Source organism: Ambystoma mexicanum, chromosome 9 (assembly GCF_040938575.1).
Source record: "Ambystoma mexicanum isolate Mex_15411 chromosome 9, UKY_AmexF1_1, whole genome shotgun sequence".
In the NCBI taxonomy this organism is placed as follows: domain Eukaryota; kingdom Metazoa; phylum Chordata; class Amphibia; order Caudata; family Ambystomatidae; genus Ambystoma; species Ambystoma mexicanum.
The window spans coordinates 1,197,310,673-1,197,334,513 of NC_090931.1; the positions used below are offsets into that span (position 1 = coordinate 1,197,310,673).

A 23,841-nucleotide genomic window follows, 5' to 3' on the forward strand; every position below is an offset into this window, starting at 1 on the left:
AGTAGATAATTAGAGGGAGGGTAGTGGTACTGTTTTATGGAGTCACCTGTCTGTCACACAGGGGGAGAGGGGGTCCAATGGGCCTCTTCCACTGGGGATACAGGGAGTACTTCCCACCTCTCTTACAGTTCCAGCACCTCCCCAACAAAGTCTTAGTGTGTCCCCTGCACCACCGGTTCCAGCTTGCAGTACTGTGCCAGGGGTGAGGGGGGGGGGGGGAGCAGGGACGTCAATAGGCACCCACAGGCACCAGATATAACGGCCGCTGAACTTCCTTAAGTTCAGCGGTCCCGGCAAAGACACCCGCACCTTCCTCCCGCGCTTCTGTCTTTACGGGGGGGAGTAATAAAAAGTAATAAAAAAGCGGGAGTGGCGTAACAAAGGAAAAAATATCAGGACCAGGAGCAAAACAGACCGCTAGCGAAAAAGGAGATTGTGGCGTGTCATAGACAGGAATATCAGGAGCAAGGTAACGGTAAGGTGCCTTTGCACCAATGCTCTCTGTTGTTTCTGTTGGCAGCCTTAATGAGGCATTACTGCTTACCGCCTCGTAGCTGCCTCTTCGCAGGGGGGCCTCTCCATTGGTTGCTTTGCCAGCTGACCGCAGCAACACCCCCCCCACACACCGCCTCAACGGGACGCTCCTCAGTTCAGCAGCTCCGCGGGCTCCACCACTGCCGCTCTGCCGGGTGCCTCAGTGAGCGTCCTGCTTCGCTTCAGGCCGCGTAGCACTACGTCGGCTCCTTCCGCACTCCTCGCAGAGAAACGCAGAGAAACGTTTAGAGGAAGGGACCTCACACGCTCTGACGAGTAGACGAGTCAAGCCGCACTGTGAGACACTGCTCACTCTCCCAGCCGCTTCCGACTCACAGTTCCTCAGCACTGTGAGAAACCTGAGCATATTCTCCCAGATAGACCTCAAAAATCCCTTATTCAGGTGGCCAGGGACAGGCTGGCACTCTCAGATCCCAACCCTGGGGGTGGATGAGCGAGGGAGGATTCCCTTGGTAGGGGAACCACAGGTTATGTTTGGGGGAATATCCAAGGTGAGATGCTGTATTTCCCCTGGGATGAAGGTGAGGAGGACAAAGTCCCTGAGACCTTTATGTTTTGTTCCAAGTCTACCTCTCTTCCACCCACAGAATTTCCCTTACCCAAATCCAACGACCCCTCCATATCTGACCAATCCCCTAGGAGCCCAAACCCGGTAACACTTAAAAACCACAACTCACAGAATCCCTGGTTTTCTGTTTCCTATCCAAACCCCCCCAGTCATTCTTCTCCACGTCTAGGTGGTCCAAACACTACTGTTCCCACAATCCCCGCTTTTTATTTTTCAACAATAATCCTGGGCATTCCCGTTTGTTCTACACCCCTTACAAATCTTGCCCTTCTGAATTTACCAAACTCCCCCATTCGAAGGTTATAACTTCGTACAACACTGTTTCCCCCTTCTATCCCGCAGGATATCTGGAAACTCTCACAACCCCCTTCTCCACTTTCTCCGGTCATAACAAACTGACAATAAAACTATTTACCTGACATGCCCCAACCAAAGGGTCAGGCAGAGTCAGGCAACTGACAAGAACCACACACATCTGATGACCCTTTCCTTTCCCCACAGGGATAAAGGTTAGAACATGAGAGCTCATGACGAACAAGGCAGACTGCACAACGTAAGAGTTAACTCAGCATGGCAGTTCGAGAGGATGAGAAAGACGGTGCAGATCGAGGGGTTGACAAGGAGAGAAGTGACCTTGCCCTTTCCGAGCCAGTCCAGAGAAGCCTCCACAAATGAAGACAGAAGACCGCAAAAAAAGGCCTGTGTGTGTTGCAGCAGATGTCTAAGGTACGCAAGACCATCCTCTGCTGATAACCAAGCCGGGGAAGGGCGTTGGTCGCGGAGATATCAACCTTGACTCCAAGAAACAGAGGAGGTCGGCACCACATGGGACCTCAGGCAGGAAACTCTGGCCGGTTACCCAATGGTAGAAAGGCTACCATAGCCAGAAGCCCTTGGGAAGAGGCAAAAAGAGGTCAAAGCGGTCCTACAGAGGTCTTGTGATATCCTCTTTGCCATTGAAATTCTTTGACCGGCAGATGATTGAGAAAGCTAAAGGAAGTGTGTCAGGATCTGAAGTACCTCCCGTTCCCTCTCCTCACCTGAGTCTTCAATAGTGTCTTTGGCGTTATCAGATTCCTTCTTCCTTCTGGTTTTCTTGGTTTCTTTGAGCTCCTTTTCCTTTTTTATGTGCAAGTAAGGGCGAACTCCCTCGGAGGCCACCGTGACCTGCAGGGGAACAGGATCAAGGGGAACCCCAAGGAGCAAGCTCCCAAAATGTCCAGGAAAAAAGCCAAATGCAGCAGAAAAAACCCTGCTTGAGATGTGTGACCAGTTCCAGGCTTGTAAGAGTAGCCGTTGTCTTGAGTAAAGAATATCCTGTTCAACAGATGTAGAAATGTTCTTCCATAAACGAGGAATAAGGAAATGCAGTGGAACAAAGACTGGTATTTCTGTACCTAAAAGGCTGGATTTGCAACCTTCAAAGAGGATAAGAGGTTGGCTGTAAAGGTGGATCAGGTGTTCCCCGTAACTAGAATTCCTGAGGAATAGGGAATCCAAAAGAGCAATGTACGGTATATATCACGTACAGAAGGACAGCCAGATGAAAGGTAGTAGATAAGACTAATATGTGTACCAGAATAAACAGACAAGAGAACCCCAAACGGTAGAAACAGAAGGGTTCACATGAGAAGGTAAACCGGAAAAGGCAGGTCTGAGTGAAAGACAGGTAAGAACAACAAAGGATAGATAGAACGGAAAGTCAGAGTGACTAAGTACAGATTAGTAAAGTGTCGGCATCGGTCAAAAAACCTTAAAAAAAAAGGGAAGAAGGCCGAACACTTCACACCGTTAGATGCGAGAAGACAGAAAGTAAGCGAGAGAGAAGCGTGCAAAGCAGAATAGACCCGATACCAAGAGAGGGTACAAAACCGAAAGTAAAACAAGAGTTCCGTCAGCACGGCAAGCTAGAAGGAAAGAAAAGTACGAGAAAGCATGGAGCGAAGAGGCAGAAGCCGAGCAAGAGACAGATATGAGCGATTGAAACTGAAGAGAGGAAAAAGGCAATTAACAAACAAAGCAGAACCCTAGTACCAGGGCAGCAGTACCAGCAGCGTAGGTCCAAGAACGGATACAACGCACCGCGTATCCGGAAGTGACCGCCTATATTACCCTGGTGGCCATTTTAGGGGTAGACTAGACCGTTGAATACGGTTGGAGTGAACAATGCTACCCAATCTCCACTGATTCCAGCATTTCCAGGGACGGAGCATGACAAAGTGAATCCCGCATGGTGAACATTAATACATGATTTGAATGGGATATAAATCCTGCTTCACGAATTCAGCTCTTGAACAAAGGGAATTGAGAAGTGGCAAGAGTGGATGCCAATTGAGAGGAGCAAAGACTAAAGTCCCGAGAAACAGTTTGTTGACAAAAATGAAACCGGCAGAGAGATGTCCACGAGCATTGTTTGAAAACTCATTAACACTGCCGAAAGTTAAATGATGAACTGTCGGGTGGGGGGGACACTGTTGCGCACAAAGCACTATGCAGCTTTGAGCGTGAGCTCCTGAGGCGTGCTGTGGAACGGGACACAGAACTTGCTGAAAAATGTCCGGTTCTCATCATCATTGAAGGAGAAGGTGTCTAAGGTTGCTGGCCACAGCCTCTCAAAACATTGCAGAATTCTGGCTGGTAACAACAGAGCTATGTTGAGCTTTTGAAGAGGCCCTCCACGACAGCTGGGACAAGGTCTGGAAATTCTATGAGCCTGCCCCTTGCGGTAGCAGAGCCACCTGAGGACCGCCCGCACATTCGACTCCGGCCCCTCTCAGTTGTCAGTATTGTGAATACACCGAAGACCCACAGTCTCCGAGAGCATTTATCCACAAAGTAAGATGTGACTCCTGAACCAACGGCAAAACTGCAAGGCTCAGAGCTCGAGATCGACGAGATATTTGGAGGCTCCACCTGGAGTGTGGCAACTGACCGCTTGGCTTCCCGACTGACCTTAAGTTACACAGTGATAGAAAACTGAGGGTGATATTCAAGGAGCGCCTGCACCCGAGGCACTGGAACAGCAATCTGACCGCAGCAAGACGGCGATAAGCTGGCACGCTGGGTGGTATTTGCTCACATACTGGAACAGTGGCAAGCTGACTAGCACCCGCTCGACCCACCAAGCATTGGATCCTGAAACCCCTCATGCCTCCATAACTCGGGCAGACTATATGGTGCGCTAATAAGGGAAGAAGCCCACAAACCCTTACAGGCACGTGAGAGGCATGCAGAGGGGTTAACAAGGGAAACAGCACACAAACCCTCACTGGCATGAACCAAGCAGCGGCGAGCATGTGAATGGCACTAGAGAGAACCCGACGCGTTACCCTGGCAGGCCACGGCTTCATAACTCTTGCAAGTGCAGCAGAGGACTGCCTCAGTATCTCAGACCACTGCAAGAAGCCGCAGATGAGAACAGTCACACACCATTGAAGGAGTACCTAAGAGAAGCAGTCGCCATCGAACACTTAGACTGGCCTGGCGCACCCCTCAAACGGTGTGCCCGCACACGACAATACACTCACCCTAAAACACTGTATAGCCACTAAAGTAATCGAACACAAGCGGAACAGCTAACTACGTGCAAGCGGCTGGTGTTGCAGGACCGTGGAGCTCCTCTGATCACGCACTATCCGGACAGGGACACAGGTACCCGTATCACCCACAGGCCACAGTGTCGTAAAACCAGCGGGAGAAGGCTTTGGGGGCAGACCTTGGTACATAGCGCATACCTCTGATGCGCACTACAGCAGCATAAGCCACGTGGGATATAGCGAGGGATAGATCCATTGCCAATCAACCCCGATCAAGGATCCCAGCAGAGGCTAACACTAACTATTCCCCCCTGCGATGCTGAGATCACTGTAGATGCAAACGAGGCAGAACTGCGGAGCAGGCTGTGAACAATCCCACAGGCAAAGGGAACACTGACTGGCGAACGCCCAAAACTGCTATAACACGCCCACTCTGCAACATCCACGAAAAGGTGCATATTATGTGACACTTCAGTAATTGGGTCCCTTGCCAAACAGCGTTGTCAGTAGTGGTAAGGTACACCAGCAACAAACGCTTAAGCCCCAGTGTACAACCGGGCATGACAACGCGGAACCGCCCAGCATACAAAACTGAACAGCCTGCTCCTTAGAAAGGCGGCACTCTCAAGGCAAACATCAAGAGCTAACGGGAGCTGTGAATAAGGGCACACATTGCCCGACCATACCACGAGGCAGGGCGCACAAAGGTACGTTAGTTACACCCTTTGGGCAAGTCTCAATAACCTAGAAGATACCAGACTGGTCAGGAAGCAGGAGATCATACAGGGACTCCTCCAGTGGGGAGAAGAGATATCAGTGAACAAACTCAGTCCTCGGAATTCCAAAGTGGCTGACCCCGAACATAAAGTATCTAGCCAAACCCACTCCTAGCGATGCAGTGCAGTAAGGGTTGACCCAGCTGAGGCACCTAGGAATGCTGAGACGCAATACCACGAACACTAAAGTGAGAAGATACCTGCAGAGCGCAGTACGATGTCCAAAGGGGGAACAATAGAAAAGTTCAAAAAGCCGACCAACAAAGAAAATGTCATGAGTAGTGAGGGAACCGGCCACAGTGCCTCATCCTCATCATCGGCATCATCAGCTCCCATGGACCTACACAGGGTCTTCACATCTATGCAGCAACGCTTTGCTGCCCTCAATGATAAACTTGATGGCATTAATATCAATGTCACATCAATTTGAAATCAGCTGGAGTAGGTCACAAGCCGCATTACTGAAGCCGAGACAAGGATCAGCGCGAGTGAAGACACGCTTGCGACACTGTCAAATACGGTGACCAACATGGCAAAGGATTTGGGCACAGTCAAACTGAAGGGCGAGGACTTGGAAACAAGGTCACGCTGCAACACTATACGCATAGTAGGAGTGCCAGAAGAGACACTTAAAGGCCCAATGGAGCTTGCTGTGGAAGAGTTACTTAAGGAACTGCTCGGAGACCCTGGATGGTCTGCAATGTTTGTGGTACAGCGAGCACACAGAAACACACAAAAAAGCTGGATGGGCTCACCCAGCTAAGTCTGATGCTCTCAAAAGCTCAAAAGAGCTTTGTGCTATTACTTTAACAATTCCTTTGGTTTTATAATATTTCATCTCGCAGTCATACATGCTTTTAAATCAGAGTTGAGTCATTCATATGATTTCATAGTTGTAATAAAATAACCAATTTTATTCAACATAATTTGTCTGCTGAATTCGGTTAATGCTCTTAGAAAAGCAGATCTTAGGTCTAAGTCTGGCTAGAGAGCCGATGCATTTTGGAGTGATTCTCCATCTTCAGGGCTTACATTTTGCCATATTATACAGTAATTAATACATCATCCCAATTTTTAAGAAGACAAAAACATCAAACAAATAATAAAGTACATAGCATGTGCACCCATTGACAGTTTCAGCATAAAGGAAGATAGAAAAGAGAAATAGAATGTCATTGTGAATATTATGCATCTCATTATGTTAAGTGATATAATGGCACTAAATTGCATTAAAATGTACCTTCATCTCTGAACCTTGTTGCTGCTGTTCAGTCAAGAGGGAAAAGAGAAAACATGTGTATATGTTTGTTTGTTTGTTTGTTTGTTTATTTATATTGCACATCAGACCCAAGGGTATTCGGGCGCGATGGCAGAAAGAGGGTTGTTCAATTTAGGTTACATGTTACAAATAAACAGGGGTACAGCTACGGTTACAATGCTGTAGACATGTAGTGTCAAAAAATCACAGAAGTTTGTACAGTGAGTTAACAAGAATGCAGATGTGACAGATAAATAGAGCAGAGCAAATATACAAAATATACATGAGATCCCTAATGACAGTAGGGCGAAGTTAGGAATCATGATCTTTTAGCCATTGGATCAGATTGGATCTGAATTGCTGGTAAGGGAGATCTTTCCTTAGAGCAGTTGGAAGGGAGTTCCACAGTTGTGCCGCTTTAACAGTGAAGCTACTCCCACCAGATTTAGTAAGTTTGAATCTGGGTACTAACAAAAGGTTAGAGTTAGCTTTTCGTAAGGGGCGAGAGGCTGTTTGTCTGGTGAATCTGTCTATAAGGTATTGCGGGGCTGCCAGGGAGACTGTTTTGAGGAGGATTTTGTCTTTAGTGGAGAGCCAGTTGGTAGATCTCCTAGGGTCTGATATGTGGGTATTTGTAGGGGAGTTTAGGGCGGATCTCAGGGCATTATTTTGAAGTTTCTGAATTTTGGAGGTGATGTATTTGTTACTGCCTATGTAGAGGGCGTTGCAGTAATCTAGTTTCGACAGGATTAATGCCCTTGCTAGAATGACGCAATTATTAGGTGAGAGGAAGGGCTTGGCTGCTCTAAATGACTGAAACACACGATGTAGGTCCAACAAGCCTTTTGCATAAACTGACCAGGGGTGGATTGAGGAACGATAACTATATGGACCCTAAACGCACCACATGCAGAGCATGGTCCAGACTAACGGATAATCCCAGAACCACAGTGTTATACAGCCCTGGCATGCCCCTATGGGACGCGCCATACATTCCACCTACCCGAGATACGACACTGGCCGCACACTGGAGAGACAGGGGCACAGTCCACTTTGGGGATCTGTTTGTCAATAAACAATTCATTAGCTGGGACGAAATCAAAATGATCATAGACGACACACTGATGCAGAAATTGCAATACCTCATGCTACGTTCGGCAATTGCCAACACGTGGGAGTGTTTTCCCAAAGAACCCCTATCACATAGGAGTCTGGGATATGTACTCTCCCCAAGTGCGGTCAGGAAATCAGCCTCTACACTATACAAAATCACACTCGTAACCAGGCACATCCAAGCCCCAAACATTAAAGAGGAATGGCAACGCTACTTGGAAACCACCATTTCTGAAACACAGTGGACACAACTATGGGGCCTGACCAAAAACATATCTTGTTATTCCAGATACACTTTAAAATACTGAACAGAGTTCATTTCACCCCGACCCGACTCAAAAACATGTACACCACGGTCACAGGGAAATGTCCAAGATGCGGGTGCAAGGAGGCGGGTATACTCCACATGTTGTGGTCCTGCACAAGCCTGACCGAATACTGGTCAGACGTGTGTAAAGAACTAGAAGAGATGTCTGAAATTCCATTAGCTGGGACCCAGGAAAATGTGTATTGGGGATTGTCTCCAAAATGAGCCCAACTTTGCGCGAATTCTTGAACCTGCGCCTTTTGTTAGCCAAACAAGTGATATTGATGTGATGGAAGAACAGGGAGACGCTGGTACTGGGAGACTGAATGAAAGATATGATTTGTGAGAATGACAACAAAGAGATATATTCCAGCCTATTGCCAGTGACATGCCGTCCGAAAGATGTATGGGGAGGGTTCAGACAGTATCTTGTGGACAAAAGTGTAAATGATGAGGAACAAGGAAGTCTTGAAAATATAATATGTTACACTACAACAATGTACTAAAATGTCAACAACTGTAACGTTAATGATGCAATGAAAGTACTTTAATGTGATCATCTGTGCAAGTTAAATACAAGTTTAAAAAAAAGAAAAAAAAAGGTGAACTGTCTTTGTCCAAAGCCATAGTGAACCTGGAAGAGGGCGGCTGAGAACCGACACATATATTCAAAAGGGTTCTATGCCCGGAAGAGGGGGACCAAGGGATGCCAAATCCTCACCTCAAGTGCAAAAAGCAAGAAGTATTGCAAGAAAAGGGGAAGGGAAGTGTCATTTGGGATGCGAGCCCGATGCGAGCCCGGCTGAGGGAGATCCATGGGTGGAAAGCTAGCACCCAAAGTTCACTGAGAAGAGACCTGTCTTGTGAATTTGTTGGATATGATATTGTGAAAGGTCTGCACCCAGAAGAGGGAAACATAGGGGTGAAGCCGTCACCCAAAGTATACATGAAGCACAACTTTGTGTTTGTTTGTTTGTTCGTTATATCAGACCTCGAAGGCAAGAGACTTTTTATTGAAAAGAGACTTTACCATTGAAGAACCTGATAGCTGCAACAAAATTGCCGACTCGTGCTAAGAAAGCTTGAGCGTGTGCTGTGCCAGCTAGAACGGAACTGTCAGCTCGTGCTAAGAAAGCCTAAGTGTGTTCTGTACTCCAAGGTCCCATCTTTCCCCTTGCAAAAAATGTGGAGAAGGGAGACCCAGGACAATCACATTCTGTCTTATGATTTGAGAACAGTTCTTTCTTTATTTATACCGTATCCCACACTCTTTCTGTAATTAATTGGCAATAGGTTTTTTCTTAGGATAGGCCCTTTTATTTTGACACAACGCCACTAAGTCTGCCTTATTTTTCATTTGATGGTCAACGATTGCACCCATTTAAGATTTAGGTTTGGGTTAGGTGTTTTTCCACCCTGCATTCATTAATCAATAAACACCCTTGAACTCTGATCACTTGTGTCTGTCTTTACTGTTGCCAACATGAGTCACTTACAGCGCCCACAGCAAGAAAGAGTGAGGGCACCCGGCTCCACTGCACCAAGAGGCTGATTTCTATGTGGTGACATGACATATAGGAGAGATCCATCTTGCAAGGGTATACTCAAGCAGGCTGTAGTTAGTGCCACCCTCATGGAGGATAAGGAGGCAATACTCAGTATGGGTATCATAGATGAGTTCCCACTAGGCAGTCGTTGGCCAAATGTACCCTAATATCGCTATTTAGGAAAGATACTGGTTCGCCCATCTAGGTCCTGGTTCCCAACAACACAGCAAATCTCTTGGACAATGTGTTCATAAATGGCAACAAAGCCCCAGCACTTTGTACTACTGCAGCGAGTATCGCTGATGTCTGACAACAATGTATGCAGGAGGACAAGGTTGTTCAGAAGTTAATTATTAGATTTGATGGACTCACCAGATGCCAATTGGCTATCATAGTGTTTAGTTGGAGGGGTGAAACCTCTCAGCTTTGCATTGCTGTCAAGAAAGCAATTCCAGCGGACTGTCTGTTAGGGAATGACAAGCCCAATGTAGAAATCATTTCCATGATCCCCCTTACTAATGCCTTTATAGGGTATGCAGGGGCTAGGTTTTGTATTAATCATATACACCCTTTAATCATGGCTGACTTCGCTTTTGACCGTAGATATGCCCTATCCCAAACAAAGTATATGAGCAGATGTGTTAACCAGCCCTCTGGAGGAGGGTCCGTGAGATGGTCAACCACGGAGGAACCTCATCAGGCCCTCAATTAACTGTGTGATACAGGGCAAAGAAGAATAGGGCAGAGACAGAGAAGCCAGCATCGGCGTGCTCGGCCGGGACACACTGAAGCAAAATGTAGCAGGTCACAGCAGAAATAACCTTGCAGTACCCAGTTGAAGATTCGCCTAAGCGAATTCACGTCAGCGGAGAATAGAATAGACTACCCTCGCGAAGAGCCCACTGCCGGACATCCGGTAAGCAGTTGCTCAATTGCATGCAGCAGATGCCTGGTGACAGCCGCACCGAGAGGCGGACACAAAGCAAGAGAGAAGCCACCAAGAAGAACAACCCAGGCCCAGTTGAAGATTTGCATAAGCGGCTCTGCGCCAGCAGAGGAGGCAGAGAAGGCAGAGAAACTCGATGGCCCACCCATGAAGCACCGCTACAGATCCCAGGTACAGGTCGCTCAGTGGTAGAGAGAGGCGGGTGATCGAGAGAGAGAGAGAGAGAGAGAGAGACAAACCACAGAGGGGGAAATGAGAAAGATTGAAATTCCAGAGTGGGGAGTGAAGACAAGAACTGAAATCCCAGAGTAGGGATACATTTTATTATCACTTGATGACAATGAAAGGAGGATTGAACCAACATGCATAACATAAAGAAGTTATACTATTAGTTGCATTAAAAGATTATTGCATTATTAAAACGTTGGAATTGAATTGAAAAATCCAATTAGGTTTCCTTTAATGCTCTTTCATGGCCACTTTTTTCCTTTAATTTTGATTTAACCTAATTCACTGCCTTTCGGATGCCCCCCATATCCATCTCTCTGTGCACTACTCCCCCATTATCTTGAAAGGAGCTTCATCTGATGACATACAAAGCAGGTAATGACAATGTATTATTTCCCTCATATTTATCACATTAAGAACTCAAGGAGACTAAACGAATCATTTGACATAGTCAAACGCTATCCTGTAATGCACAATCATAGGACTCTACATAAAAAAACAACTAAAATCTGTCACTTAAGTATTCATGTTATTGTACAGTTGCCCTACCAATCAAATCAAGTGCCAGTGAAACACCAAACATAGACTAGTTCCAATTTGAGCACCAAGGAGTCAGGTAGAGAATAACCTTGCATGGAATGGAAAGAAAGAACACAGGGGGGAAAATACACATTTAGAAAAGGTAGAAAAAAGATTGCGTTTTAAAAAAGCACTAAGCAAACCACACAAAAAAATGATTATTACTTAAGGCAATTGAAATCTTGAGTGAACACTTTGTCCTGCTCTGAATTCACTGAAAACCAGTCTCTACCTGCTACCTCCCCTTTTAACTACATCATTCCTGAAACTACTTTAAGCCTAGTTGGTACCCTTCACCCTAGAGAACTGAAATGTGCTTTGCCGACTCTAATCCTTACTTTTCCATTTAGGTTTCTGTCTGATTCCAAACACCATTCTGCCAATCCTTCTGTCTCATCTATGGGCTAACAGACAAAATTCTTGTCCATGGCAACATCCTCCAAGTAATTACCTATTATTCTGCAGGTCCAAACCCTTCACAACCTAACTACCTTTGCTTCAAAGTGCCAATACAAATTCTGCTTAGTTTTATCAGCCCCATCGAAGACATAGACCCCCTGTCAATTTTTAGCATTCTAGCAACCGTGGAGCTTTTCCTCTATGAGGGCAGTGAGTAACAACAGCCCTGGAACGTTCTTCTTTATAACAACTTCCCCTGCAGAAAATGGAATCTTCCATAACTTTCAGGACTGGACACTTCAGAGAACCTGAAAATGTGATTAAACCTCTCTATTTCCGGCCAGGCCCCACTGCTGGCGACACACCATCAGAAACTGACTGAAGTAGGACTGCTCTTCCAGAGACCTCCTTCAAACTCATAGCCTCCTATATCGAGATGCTCTTGCTGATCAACTTTGGTTGTTCTATTCACAGATGACAAAGCACTAGCCTAAAACATTGCCAATTCTCACCGAACAGGAAGGGTACCAATCACACAGTGAGGGACCCTATTCTGCTACCTCATTGTGTATTATTTTTCATTCCTTGACTCGACCCAGGACAGTGCCACATGTGTTGACATAAAAATGGTAATTTGTGATATGAATGGTTCACTTGTGACACGGGCAAAGACGCAATATTCCCGCATCCATTGTGTTTGAAAGGATATTAGAAAGGGTGTAGACAGTGTTTAATTGAAAACATGGTACAGTAGGCAACAATTCCTTCAAGGCACTGAATTTAGGCATAGATTATTTAAGTATTACCTTTGTAACTTGAGATTTGCTCAGAACTTGGCTCAACTACATCATAGTTAACTCGAACTCCTGGGTACTTTCTTTGGATGTGTGACAATAGCTGCAGATCAATTTCACCTAAACAAGAAAAAACATATTTTTAACAGAGAAAAGGGTAAAACAAAATGCTCAACAGTACTTGCTCATATAGAATACTGCTACTGTGCTATGCGTCATCGGATGCAATGTTGGGTGAAAGCTTTAAATGCATGTTATAGAGAGTGCCAGTTGGAGCTGTGATGACAATGACTATGGTTGATGTCCATATGGCTCTGTTTTTCTTGGCACCTACTGCAACGTAGTAACAGCATGTCAAGAATCAGCCAAGACAAGGTTTTCAAGCTTAAGCACCAGAACTGATATGGGAATTTACAAAAACCTAAGTCCCAGAGTCTCCTCTTCCTGGTAAATCTCCCTCTGACTAGGGACCCTGGTAACCACTGACTCCGTTCTCTTGAGTGGGTCTCAGTCTCTCACATGTTAGGGATTCTTCAGGTGTCCACATACCCTAAAGAAAACCTGGTGCACCAAAAGAAAAAGTCCCAAAAGAAAGGCCACATTTGAAGACTTTGTTATGACTTTTAGGGTTTCATGCACCCTTAACCTCGCAAACATGGTCTCACTCCTTTCTGTAGGGTCTGATGTGTACTCTTGAGGAGGAAGAGGTATAGCTGAAGGTAATTCAATAGGCTCTTACTCTGGATATACTCTATCTCCAGTTCCCTCTCTGCTCACAACCTCTTTCTTTTATAATACACTTCCAACAACGTACTTCCGGTCTGGTCCTCAACTGCGTCATAGCCGTCGTCTTCCACTGGGCTCAAGCTCTCACTAACCAACTGCTACTCCCCATTTGTACTCACAAACACCCCTTACTCCTCCTTGATATCCTTTGGCTTCACAAACTCTCTTTCCATCTCCTTCTCCCTCTCTGGTCTCACCATTTCTTTTTCATCCTCTGCCACCCCCTCAAGCTTCACACACACTCTATGTCCAGCTCTGTCTCCTCAGGTCTCCCAAACTCTCATTTCACCTCCTTCTCCCTTTTCTTCTCCCCTCTGGCTTCATAAACTCTCTTCCCACCACCAATCTGCTCTCGAAAAACCTTAATTCAACCTCCAATCTCCAACTCTAGTTTCACAAACTCTCTTCCTCTTTCACCCTCTCGTATCAAATCTCTACTCCAACCTTGTTTTATGTAAACTATCTTCTCTAACAATGTTTCATCTTGGTCTTCCTGCTTCAGGCTCTCCTCCAAAATGTCCAAAATCACCTCGCTCCAACCTGGCTTATATCCACTAACTCTGCCAACTTTCTCCAAATTCCAGCTCCAACAACTCATCCTTTTTACGGGGCTCTCACTCCTCAATCTTGGTCAGACTTCTGATTGAAGTTTGCACCTGTGTGTATTGACCTATACAGGACTGCAAAGAGGCACAATCTGATCCACTGGAGGTTAAGAAAAGTAAAAATCATTCCAAGTTCCAGTTCAAACCACTCACTATAGCAGAGATGGAGAGAACTCTATCTATGTATTTATTTTATTTATTGGATATTTGTAAGGCACCTATACAACAAATGGTGTTTCAAGGTTCCACAAGACAAAAAAGGGGGGGAAAAGGTAGAAAGATAACAATAACGGTCCTAACAGGCCTTGTGACATTTGGATCGTGCAAGTGTAGTAACAAAAAGTGCGAGGGCGGCGGGGGGAAAGTGCTAAGGTCGGAAGGGAATTACTGGGTAAAGAGCAGATAGTGCAAGTGTATGATATGATATGATATGATATGGTATTTGTAACGCGCCTATACACAAGTGTTTCAAGGCGCGACGAGGCAGGGAGGGAGGGAAACAAGGGGAAGACAGACAAACGATCCTACTAGGCCAGGTGTCATTCAGATCGCGCAAGTGCAGAGGTAAGGGGCAAAGGAGAAAGTGCAGGGGGAGGAGGTGGGGGGGAAGTGCAGTACAAGGTAAGTAGCGTAATAAAATAATAAATAATAAATAAAAAGGGCCAGCTGGTGGCAAGTGCGAGGTAAGTGCAGAGCAAGTGCTGAGAAGTGCTGGGAAGGGGGTCTGTAGGGATACAGTGACAGTCCCACAGTGCAGGGGGAGCTAGGGAGGCAGTGCAAGTGGAGAGTGGCTGGGCCCTGGACCGAGGTCGCTGAGAGTGGCCCAGATGCAGGTTTAGTGCAGAATTCAGTGGGGAGTTAAGCAGGTTTAGCAGGGGAGAGGGAGAGAGAAGGCAGAAGCGAAGAGGAAGGTTTTGAGGTACTTCTGGAACCGGAGATGGTTCTCCTCAAGTTTCAGGGAGGCAGGAAGGCTGTTCCAGAGGGAGGCCCCTGCTGCGGAGAGAGATCTACCCCCAGCTCGTTGCTTCGAGAAGCGGCTGACCATGAGGGAGTTGGAGATGGATGAGCGAAGGGCTCGTGAAGGAAGATATTTAGGAAGAGAGAGTTGAAGGTATTTAGGCCCCAGAAGGCCTTGTGGACAAACAGAGGGTTTTGAACTTAATCCTCGCAGCCACTGGGAGCCAGTGAAGAGATTTCAGTCCTGGAGAGATACGGTCCCTGGGCTTGAGGCCAAGGACAAGTCTTGCAGTTCTGTTCTGGATAAGTTGCAGAGGGCGGAGAGTGGAGGCAGGCAGATTAAGATAGAGGCTGTTACAGTAGTCCAGCCTTGAGAGAACCAGGGCTCGGGAGACAGTGAGCTTCTGGGGGAAGGAGAGGAAGGGAAGAATACCTCTGAGGAGGTGCAGCTGGTAGTGTGACTTCTTAGAGAGGGGCCGGTGGGGGGGAAAGAGGGCCACAGGGCTAGGCGAGTACTAAGGGGAGATCAGGAGGGCAAGTGCTCGGTATATGCACACCAACACACAATATAGAAGGCCTCATCAGGAGCTGGGCAGTATCCTGGTGTTAATTCTGCTCGTTACCACTGTGGCATGCGGGTGAATCAGCACCGGAAATAGCGTGCCGTGAACGTGCACACCACTCCGACGGTAACAGTAATTCGGGCCGGCAGAATTAGCTCTGAAACAGGGCACTCCACACTTTAACTGCCGAAACCCGACAGAATTAGCGTTACTGCAGGTAATTAGCACGGGCGGAAATAGCATTATCGCCGGAACGGAAAGCATGGCGGTGGCCATCTTGACAAACAGAATCCACCCTGAATCCCCCCACTTCCTGCATCCATCCGGACCCAAAAGTCACAGGAATCATGTCATAAGACAGGACCAGAGGGAAGGAGTCCGAACACTGGCTTCGGAAGCTGAGTTTCAGTGAGGGGGAGTTACAAGTCCTCACTCATGAGGTGGTTGACAATTGTGAGGAATTATATGGAAGAAGGCAGAGCAAAACATCTGGGCAGCAGAAGACTGCAATCTGGCAATCAATAAGCCAGAAGGTGAAACGTTGGAATTACCTTCGGCTCCGAATGCAGGGGCTCCTCTCCCAACACAGACAGGATGCCATGGCCACAGGAGGCAGCACCACAGAGCCCCTTGCCCTCAGACCGTGGGAGGAGAAGGTGAGCACCATCCTCGATATGGAGGGGATCAAGGGAGTTTGTGGAGCAGAGATGGGTGCCAGGAGTCAAGAGGTCAGTCACCCACCAACCCCCCCAAATGCACATTGCAAATGACCAACCAAATAAAAAGTGTCCCTTAGCACCATTTGTACCAATGGACAGGTACAGATGACAGTGTTAGACAGTTTTTCTGAAGTCCAACTAAGGGCTTAGTAAAAACCATACAACTGAGAAAGTACAAACCTACACTCTCAGTGTAAGTCTGTACCACCTGAGTATTTGGTAGCGTAGACAGAGCAGCCAGGCTTATCTTAGGAGGAAGAGAGGGCTGTAGCTTGGTACAAAGAAATTGTTGCATACATATGGTCCAAAGAAACACTGAAACACTATGTATTGTAAAAACAAAAGGGTTTATTTAAATACACGTAGGCCAAGACGAATCTTGGGTAAATAAGTACTATCACAATATATGATATGAAATGATATGGCATTTATAACGCGCCTATATACAAGTGTTTCAAGGTGCAACGAGGCAAGGAGGGGGGGGCAGCGGGAACACAGACAACAATCCTACTAGGCCAGATGACATTTTGATCCCGAAAGTGCAGGGAAGGGGGGAAGGGGAAAAGTGCAGGGGGAAAGGGAACGGGACAGTGCAGTACATAGGATAACAGTAAAATAAATAAAGCCAATAAATAAAAGTGTAGTCAGCTGGTGGCAAGTGCAAGGGTAAGTGCAAAAATCAGGTGTCAAGTGCTAGTAGGGGCTGTAGGATACAGAAACAATACCTGAGCGCAAGGGTTACCGGGGGGGTAGTGCAGGTGTACAACTGGCGGGGGGGTCCTGGGCCCGAGATCAGAGAGAAGCCAGGTAACTAGTGCAGTATCAGATTTAGCCAGGAGATCAGCAGGGGAGAGGAGGAGAGAAGGCAGAAGCTAAGAGGAAGGTCTTGAGGTGCTTCCGGAACCGGAGATGGTCCTCCTCAAGTTTCAGAGAGGCAGGGAGGCTGTTCCAGAGGGAGACCCCAGCAGAAGAAAGAGATCGACCACCAACTGGCTGCTTGGAGAAGCGACTAACCCTGAGGGAGTTGGAGGCGGATGAGCAAAGAGCCCGTGAAGGAAGATATTTAGGAAGAGAGAGTTGAAGGTATTGAGGTCCCAGGCCCCAGAAGGCCTTGTGGACCATGCAGAGGGTGTTTAACTTAATCCTTGCCACCATTGGGAGCCAGTACAGAGATTTCAGTCCTGGAGAGATAAGATTCCTGGGCTTGAGGCCAAGAACAAGTCTAGCAATCCTGTTTTGGATGAGCTGCAGAGGGCGGAGAGTAGAGGCAGGCAGATTTAGAAAGAGGCTGTTGCAGTAGTCCAGGCAAGAGAGAACCAGAGCTCTAGAGAAAGTGAGCTTCTGGGGGAAGGAGAGGAAAGGAAGAATAACTCTGAGGAGGTGCAGCTGGTAGTGTGACTTCTTAGAGATGTCAGAGATGTGAGGAGAGAAGGAAAGTGTGGAGTCGAAGATGACACTGAAGTTTTTAGCCTCACATGTAGGAGCAGGAAGAGGACCAAGAGTGGCCAGCCAGAGAGTGACAGGAAAGGAGGGAGAAGGTGTGCCGATGAGGAGAATCTCTGTCTTACTGGCATTAAGGCAGAGATCATTGGTGGCACATCATTCCTGGATGGCGGAGAGACAGTCAGAGATGAGAGAAGGAGAAGAGGTGGCTGAAGGGAGCCTGAAAATGAGCTGAGTGTCAATTATAAAAACCTTGTTAAGAATAGCAGTCAGCAGTTCAAGGTTAGATAAACCTATAATACAATTAGAATGCAATCGACGGAGAGTAAAACCAGGTTACGTATACTATTTGAATACAGTCAGTAATTCAAGGGTAGTAGACCCTGTCAGTTATGCAGTGACACTCAGTTAAGGAATCACTTAGTAAACCAACCATTTAACCAGGATACCTTTCTGAATAGTGGAACACCAATTCATGAAACGGTATGAACCTATAACTACATTCAGGATAACCCTCAGTCATACTAGGTGAGTAAAGCCTAATGTTGTAATACACTATTACAGTTGCTTTTCAGATTAGTGGACCACAGATTAAGGTAAGCAATAACTCTTCCACTAGTTTAGGACGGCACAAGGGAGACCAGGATTAGTAAAACCTAACTACATTCAGTAAAACATCCAGTTTAGGTAAGACCTACTGATGTAATAAAGTATTACAGATGTGTTTCGGATCAATGGAACACAGACTTAGGTAAGCAAAAACTCTTACACTATTTGAGGATTGCACCAGGCAGTCCAAGGTCAGCTAAACCCACAGTACACTTATGTGGAATGGCAGACAGCTACTCAAGGTAGGTAAAAACCAAGGCAGACTTATTCCAGACAGACTATACAGCATTTATGGGGAAGCAAGACCCAGTTGGTGAATGTATACACTTATATTCTGAAAGAAATAATTTGGTGAAGCCAACAGTATTACTTTTGGGAAGAGGGGAAACCAATTCACAGGTGAGTAAAAACATTATATATACTTTTAAGAAGGGACAACACATTAAAAGTAAGAACTTATAACTGCTCATATTTCAGAGGGACAGTTACCAAACCAACTCTTTTCAAGATAGAATACTTTTGTTATCCAGTCCTTCCCTAGTCTATTGCATGAGTTCTCTCAGAGGCAGAAGAGGGACCCTAGTGGTCTAGGGGGCAGCTGTAGGCAGGTTGAGATAGGGTTCAGTGGCAGGAAAAGTCTGAGTTCCTGCGGAAGTCTCTTCAAAACAAATTAGTTCATTTTAGAGTTAGTTAGGGTTCAGGGACATCAGAGAATACACCCTAGGGGGATTCCAGTAATGGGCCTGGGTGAACTAGATGAGAGGACTCCCCATCACATGAATCACCTCCAAAGATTCACAGGAATCACAAAAGGCTTAAAGTAAGTAAAACCCCAGTCAACACTTACCTCAGCACAGAAGAAGAGTTGGCAGCAGGATGTCTTCAGGACCTGCAGCAAAAAAACCTGGTTGATGAATTCCTTGTCGTGAAGACTGAAGAGAGGGCTCTGGAAGGGAATGTGCAGCAGGGATCAATGGGGAACACTCCAGGCAAGGGTTTCTTTGTGGCTGAATGTGGTTCTGGCACCCTTTTCAGCAGCCAGGAGAAGACTGAATATCGCTAGTCGGATTCTCGCCGCTAATCTGTTCCAGCACTCTGGTGAGGGCACTTCAAGAATTCTAATTAATTTTCTGGAGGTCCAGAAGGATGTCACCAAAGTTTTAGCGCAATTTGAAATTCGGAAGATTGTGCGCCACACAATGGCTATAGGTCCCAGGGTATTGCATCCCTGCAAGGTGGCAGCATTCCATGGGATGGCTCAAAATGTAGGTCTTCTTGAGTCTAGCGATTCTCACCAGGCTCTGGGTTAGGCTGTTCTTCTTGGGGTCCCCAGATCACTTGGAAGGAAGGGTTACAGCAGGCTCTCCACTCGTTGGAAATTGATACAGCCGTTGTTTCTTCATCTTCTTCTTCGGTTTCAGCTCCAGTGGTCGACTGGTCAGAAGCTTCCAGGTTCAGAGTAACTACAGCACAACTTCTGCAATCTCCCCCTGCATTTAACAGAAAGGGGCGGTTTGGCTGTCCAATCAGGACAGCCAGACCCTCACTGGGAGTTGGTTGCTTTCAGGCAAGGTGGAAGACAAAGGGCTGCAGATGTTTGGACTCCTCCCTCGCTTCCTGCCTTCCCAGACAGTCTGGAGCATGGGGGGTCCAAAGGATTCCCGCCAAAGACAAAATGGTCACTGGGATTGTTTCCACCTAGAATAGCAGAGGAAGACATTGGAAACAACAAGCACACAAGAAATGGTGACAAAAGAAGGAACCCACCATTTTAGCAAAATGGTGGCCCTTCTGTGCGTTTCTGTGGCTGAATTAATAGCCTGCGAGTGATAGTGGCTAAAAGTCATAAAAGTAGTTACACAGCCACCAGTCATTCGAGTAAACATGCAATTGTAACAAAATGTTACCAGGTAAGAAAGAAAGGGAATACATTGTATTCCCCAAGTACTCCACATAAGGTGTGGGGGAGGGGAGTGTTGGCTCACTTATACAAAAAGTAAGGGGGTAAAATCCCTCTTTACTACTTGAGAACAGTAGTTCACCCAAGCACATGAAAGAGAAATTAACAGGGGAGCTCAAAGAGGCAATCGAGCCTAAGCCCAAAAGTTATAGGAGACAAAAACTCCAACCATACTCTAGGGAGAGACATGAAAAGGTCACCCATAAAAAGAGTAAAAGATTAGGTGAGAGGGGAAAAAGATTCCCACTCACCTTGTGAAAAAGTAAAATAATTACAAAGTCCAAGAAAAATGTTCTGTGGTTGACACAGGTCAGGAAGATTTATCATGAATATGAAAATCTTATTTAACAGCCAGCAAGCCCAGTATCAGGCCCGTGCAGTCGGGATGACCTGATTGGGTGTATGATGCTGGAAATGCATCAGAGGGACAGGGCCTGCGTATCATTGTCCTTTATTGCTTTATCATGTATGTTCTGTCATGTTTTCCATGCAGGAGTTCACGTGGGACTCCTGGCAGTGCAGCTCTTCCTCTTTTTGGTTTGGTGAACAGACCCCTGGGATACCCTTATGGCACCAATGGGTGGGATACAACCCTGTACCCTAGTGTATGTTTTAGAGCACCTGAGTGTGGCCCACAGAGCTGGGTATGGGCTGGTGGCAGCTCCATGCTGAATTTGACCGGTGCTGTGAGTAGCCTCCATTTTGGGATACCCAGGCCCTGCCATTGGAATCCGTTGATTCCTGATAGAAAACAAGATGGCCCCTGTGGCCTCCTGATTTCTATTGCCTTTTATCTTTTGTTTCCCAAAGTCCTGGGAAGCCCTGACTCCGTCCCATCCCCTTCACCGGCTGTTGGGTGGAAGTTCCATATATAGCATTGTGGGAAGTCCAGGCCAGACTGGCTGGAGCCTTCCCAATGACTGTATGTTGTGGGTACGCCCTGGGGGTGGGACCTGGGTGAATGGAGTGTGTGAACAATATACAATGGTATTTGGTTAGTGACACAAAGAATGAGACAACCCTGCCCGAAACTGGTATGAATGCAGTGTGGAGTGCTAAATGGCTGGGTACTTGTCCCAATATACATTCCTTGTTGTGAGTTTCTGGAGGAAAGAGAATGGCCTGAATGCACTGTTAGCCTGATTGGCTGCCTGCCTGCATGAATGCCCTTCTGCATGATTGGTTACCTGAGTGTGGCCCAGCAGAATGAATGAGAGACCAAACAGTATATCTGGGGACCTCTCAACAATGGAAATCATTCCAGAGCTGAAGTCGATACTTGATGCTTACTCTCGAAGAAGAAGGTGAACCGATGTTCCCTTCGACGCAATCTGAAAGCTGCTGTGCCTTCAATAACCTGATCCAAGAGAGGACCTGGCTAGGAGACCTCTTCCCAAGCTACGAGGTACCATTGTGCACCAGCTGACCTTTGCCAAAGCTGTCATGATGCCTGCCTCCAAGGAGCCAGGTCCGACCCAGCAACCCCAGAGGCAGGCATCATTTCCCCCAGGGGAGTGCCAGCGGGCCCAAGCTGGGGCCCTTTGGACGCAGTCCTGGCGCCTTAGGCGCCAGGCTCATGTTGAACCCCTGTCCTGGCGCCTTAGGCGCCAGGCTCATAAAGCTAGACATGTGTTCAAGTGTTTTAATGTGCACTTACCTGATGCAGACCATGCTGCTACATCCAGAACCCTCTTGAGGCCTGAATGGAACTACTTTACCTGTGGGACTACTTTCCACCCGGGTGTGGTCGGGGGAGGATACATACCTGATCGGTGGAAGGATACACACTGGGAACTTCTTCCAAAGCTATTTAAACCACACCAGATCAGCAACTCACGCTTCGCGTTGTTCTGCTCCTCGCAGCTGGACGCTCACCGTGTCAGCTCCTGCATCTGGACCTCAGCCACGCCTGTCAGTATCCTGGGTCACCTGCAAAGGGAGAAAAAAGACCTTACCTGCTAAATCAGCACCACGGAGACATCACACCGACGATCCTGAAAAGGAAGACATCATTTTAAAAGCATTTCGCTACGATCGCTGCAGCGCTGCATTTCACTCACCTATCATGGACTCCTCCATCTTCAGCAGCGATCATCCAGATCCACAGCCACTTCCCAGAGCCTAGAGAGAAAAAGACAAGAACAAGGTGAGAGAAGGAAAGGAATAGGAAAAGCTCAGTTTCCTTCTAAGACTTCTGTTGGGTCATTCCCATTTCATTACGGGTCTTGGCGCTTCCAGGCATTTTCCGGACCCCGGCCCCTATGGGGAAAAAAGACAAAGACATTGAATGAGCGAATGCAAAGACATTACCCGAGCGCTCATCCGGAACTTACCTGTCATTTACTGGAACTGCACGTTTCACTTCGGGTCGGCGCCATATCTCCGGCATTCTGCAACCAGACAATGAACATTATTTTTAAGCTTGGACTTTAGAACTTGCAGCAGAACTTTTACAGCGCCTTACCTGAATAGTCAAGCTTACTTGAACTCCCATCAATCCTCAATCCAGTGAAGTAACTGGGTTTCAACGCGCCCCTGCATCAGAAGCAGGATGGAGAGCTCATCCTTCTTGACCCTAAGGTGAGACTTCACGGGGAATCGTGGAAGGGTATCGTGGAGGGCTGGAGGAGAGTGGGAGGCTTGAGCATAACTCAGTCAGTAGGTAATACTCCCTTTTCACGCACAGGGGAATATTCCTGCAAGCCAGAGAAGCCAGAGTAGAGGGGCCCTTCCTGTCCATCTTCAGGGTCCTGCGCTTCACCATTGAAGAAGCACCAGCACTCGAAGCCAGACCTGCGCCTCCGTGGGAATCAGGTGAGCGTTACAGAACGCGAAGCCTACCCACAATTTCCCACCCGGGTGCTATGGAGACTTCCGAGACTGACCAGCTGGCCCAGCTTTTGGGGGAATTGCGGGCAGAGGTGCACTCAGCCCGCCAGGAGACTAACGCTCTCAAAAGAGAACTGATCCTATCCAAGGAAAGAACAGATGACCTAGCCAAAAGGTTATTACAGGCCCAGGCAGGGCACACTCCTTTACCTAATTCCGGAGACATTTCCACATCAATGGGTTTGAATAACCCGGTACAAATCAATCTACCTGGACACATGCCTTTGGCCCCGCCTGAACGTTTTGCGGGGGATCCCAAGAAATATGCCGTCTTTATGAACCAATGTCGTTTACACTTTCTATGCAGACCCGGAGCCTTCCCTAACGACCAGACCAAGGTAGCCTTTATACTATCTTACCTCAGTGGCAGTGCTGCCGATTGGTCTATTCCATTGGTAAATCAGGATGATCCCATTCTCCAGAATTTTCAGGGCTTCCAGGCCAGCATGGAAAGATTGTTCGCTCGACACTCTCAAGGACAGGCCCTTGATAACAAACTGCTATCCTTACGACAAGGTAATCAGGATCTTCTGCCCTACATTGCCACCTTTAACAGATTGGTTGTGGAAACTGGATGGCCAGAAAACAAAAGGATCACATTGTTTCATCGAAGCCTGCGCGGAGAGCTTAAGGATGTTCTAGCTCAGATAGTAAACCCACCCCAGGTCTGCGCAGACTACATTGACTTGGTGGTTCAACTTGAT

General features: G+C 47.1%; 1 protein-coding gene across 3 annotated transcripts in view; it reads right to left on the bottom strand.

Moving 5' to 3' along the window:
- Positions 1-23,841, bottom strand: part of HNMT (histamine N-methyltransferase) — a 288,374-nt gene that overhangs the window by 99,803 nt on the left and 164,730 nt on the right. For all 3 annotated transcript variants that reach the window (XM_069616534.1, XM_069616533.1, XM_069616535.1), the window contains exon 4: positions 12,619-12,726. In XM_069616534.1, coding sequence (XP_069472635.1) covers positions 12,619-12,726 — 108 coding nt within the window. The remainder of the gene's footprint in view (positions 1-12,618; positions 12,727-23,841) is intronic.